General features: G+C 38.1%; 1 protein-coding gene across 1 annotated transcript; it reads right to left on the reverse strand.

The window, feature by feature from the left end:
* Positions 1–528: 528 nt before the first annotated feature.
* Positions 529–3,300, reverse strand: LOC122027835 (alpha-1,3-arabinosyltransferase XAT2-like). Its single transcript, XM_042586846.1, has 3 exons — positions 2,944–3,300; positions 2,778–2,834; positions 529–2,060 (listed from the first exon to the last, which is right to left on the reverse strand). The coding sequence occupies exons 1-3, from the start codon at positions 3,089–3,091 to the stop codon at positions 865–867; spliced, it is 1,401 nt and encodes a 466-aa protein (XP_042442780.1). The 5' UTR covers positions 3,092–3,300; the 3' UTR covers positions 529–864.
* Positions 3,301–3,532: the final 232 nt, after the last annotated feature.

Below are 3,532 nucleotides of genomic sequence, written 5' to 3' on the forward strand. Positions count from 1 at the left end.
GCTAGACTTCTTTGTAGGTTCGCCGGAGCTTCATACGGTCAGTCAGAGAGCCACCTCATCGGTCTGGAGAGTGCCACATGCCCAGCGTCCATCGATTCAACGTTCGGACAGGATCATATATTATGAAATCAATTAATCGTCCCATATTCATATTTGATGTTAGTTAGTTCAATATTATTTTTTTTAAAACAAGCATCTCTGTTTTTTTTTAAAAAAAAGAAATACTATTAAATATCTCTTATTCTTACCATTGTATTTTTTTAAAACTATTTTACTTTAATTAAAATTATTATATAAAATATTATTATATTAAAATACTTTTACCAACTCAATTAAAATTATTTAAACTTCATAAAATTTAATTTAAATTAATCAAAATTACTTTAAAATAAATTGTAATTAAATTTTAAAATTCTCAAACTCTAAATCTTAAATATTATTTACTAATTTAGTTAAAATTATTTAAATTTTATTAAAATTATTTTAAATTGATTAAAATCATTTAAAACAGTCAGACTACGGTAGAAGTTGCTAAGCAATTACCACACGGTTGAATCTCATTTCAATGAGATTTTATCTATTCAAAGCTACATCTCCAAAAAATCATGCCCTGATTCGCTGATGAGATCCATTGACATATTATAGTGCTTCCATGAATGAACCAAAAGAATTAAACATGCCTAATCCCTTTTTATGCATCTGCAAGATCCATTTGTCCTTGGCAAAAAGATGAGGCCCGGCAGTGAAACAACTGGCAATATAGAAGATAATCTCCAAACTGAATCAACTCTTGGCGGTAAAAAGGTGATAATACTCACCTCAGACGCCTCTCACATCAACCAGAATCAACTCTTGCCAATATGCCTATTGACGAAGAAGCTCGCGAGCATGTATGAGAAAACTGCTGAATCTCCCCACGTCAAGCTTCACATCTTGATTGAAGAAGTATATTGAAGTCCAGTTCCTCCAACCTTCATTCTGAGCCAGAACAGATTTTGGATTTATGACCACAGGATCTGTAATCCCATAGCGGTCAACCAGGGAGCTCTCCATGATGCTTATGCTGTATTGCAAGTACTTCATCTTCATGTCTAAAGTAGGCACTCCATAGTCACTGTAGCAAAACATTTCCAGCCCACCCAATGGAACAACTTGGATCACTACTGCATTCGTTGGGAGGAATATGAGATTAGTAAGCCCTGCACCATGCACTCCTAGAATCGCATCGCAAGAGTTCACTATGCGCGCGAATTCTGCCAAGCTTTGGTTTTTCTTGATCTCTGCTACAACAGGTTCGAAACCCTCCCATTCTACCATTCGTGCAATTTCATGGACATTAGTGAATCTTCTTGTCCTGCTTCTTGCAATAATTAGGAGTCTAGGTCGCTTATCGCGGTCAGCCCCTAGCTGAATTGCAGTGTCCCTCTCCAATGAGTAACTGCTCCTTATGAACCGTCCGAAGTCGAACATTGTCACACCGCCAGATCTCGCAGGATCAATGCCCATATCCTTGTGAAATGCAATGCCCACTATGACACGAGGATAGCACCGGACCATAGTATCATTGTTGAAGTTGATAATTTCATAATGAGATAGATTCTTTAGTAATATTTCATACTTTGTCATCCACCAAGGCAGCATTTCACTTATCAAGAACTGAACCTCACCATTGAACTTGTGCGATGATATGTAGAGGGGAATTATTAGATCTGTGACTTCATGAAAGAAGTTCCCCATATAGCCACCGGTCGCAAAGATGATTGCTGGAACTGTGCTATTGATGTCGCATTTGGGAAGGTCTTCCTCAGTGCTCAAGTAACCTACTGACATTTCGGTGACACGAGACAGTGCGGCATGATCTCCCTTCCGAGGATGAGGTTTAATTTTCCATGATTCCTGTAGTTCTGTGGTGTTCCGAATTGAGGAAGTGACGAAGAAGATGGAGGAAGAGCTTGCTTGGATTCTGATATCACCCTCCATGTCACATATGTCTGCTCTTCTGTTGGAAGTAGTATCACACAAGGGCTTTCTGCTGAGATCCACATTTTGGTTGTTTGTATCTGCATCCAAAATGAAGTACTCAAATAAAGTGATTAGGTTTACTCTGTTTCAGATACATTTCCTCCCTTTGTTCTCTGCAATGTGTAGCGTAAGGGCAGAGGGAAGATCCTTCAATTTAAGGGAAACAAAGAGAATTGAAGAGACATGTATCCAAAATGAGTTAAAATTTCGCACTAAGCCAAGATTCACAAGTACAGTAAATTATGTTATGATACTTGTATTTTCTTTATCTGTTTTCAATATCTTCTAGTTACCTCACAGGACACACGAGTTTCATAGAAACAAATACATTAATTCTCGAGTTCTCATCAACACCAGATAAAGCATAGAACTTCTAAATCCATGTGCTGATTCACTTAATTCATTTGTCTCTGTTAGAAGATATTGCCCCAATATAATACGCCATGATCTTTGAAAATATTGCACCTAATTCTATGGTTCACATTTTCATAGCCTTAATCATTTATGCTTCTCAAGGCAAGTGGGAAAAAAAAACAAACAAACTGTTCATCTTTGACATTTTCATGAAAAAGTTGAAAACCAAAGATCAAAAAGATTCACTATAACCAGCCAAAACTCAACACAATAATCAAGCTAGCAACATGTTCCCCTAATATGCAATAAGTAATTAGATTCATGGTGCCTAGATTTACCACGCAACCACTTCCACCTTCAACTAGTAGATTCATGGAAAATTTATCAACTTTAGGGCTTACCATTTACTTGTGCCCTGGGAAGGGGAGGAGCTGCATGAGGCGACAACCAGGAACCCACTGTTAAGAAGAACAAGAAAGATTCAAACTTTAACCAGTTCTGACCCCATAACACACATACACAAAAAACAAAAAAATTAAAACGTTTTGGGGAAGAGCAAAAACTCACACGAAGGAAAAGAGACAAAATAGCCTGCGGACAACACGAGGAGGGCCGTGGAGATAAGGAAGCATCCAGTGAAGATGGCAAGACTCAGAGTCTGGGGCTCAGCCCTGCTGAAGCACCTCAAGAACTTGGCTTGGCTTCCCATCATCATTGACAGACCTTCCTCCTGAGCTCTCGAGGAGGAGAGAAGCAAATTATTAGGGCTTGAACATCGCCGCGGCACAGCAACCGAAGCTCATAGGGTGGTAGACATGCTTGAAACAAGGCTTTCCTTTTTTTCTAATAGATTCTTTTCGATTTTCCATCCACAATGGCTTGGTTGGGAACATGTTTTTCCATGTACTTTTTGTATTATTATTGGAGAACAAATTTTCTGATTTGTGCAACTCAACTCTTTATTTATTTTTGAATATTTTGCTATTGAGTAGGTGGCGGTGGTTAGATCGTAGAGTTCGGAGAGTTGACCGGAGATTAATAAAAGATGAATAATTCTCAGATTTGGCTGTCGTATTTGAATTGTTCTTGCATGGGTGGATTGGCTCAGTCCTTTCATGACGTGTTCAGTTTTGAATTAAATCCAACGTAAAATTTC

This window comes from Zingiber officinale, chromosome 10A (assembly GCF_018446385.1).
Source record: "Zingiber officinale cultivar Zhangliang chromosome 10A, Zo_v1.1, whole genome shotgun sequence".
Classification (NCBI taxonomy): Eukaryota; Viridiplantae; Streptophyta; class Magnoliopsida; order Zingiberales; family Zingiberaceae; genus Zingiber; species Zingiber officinale.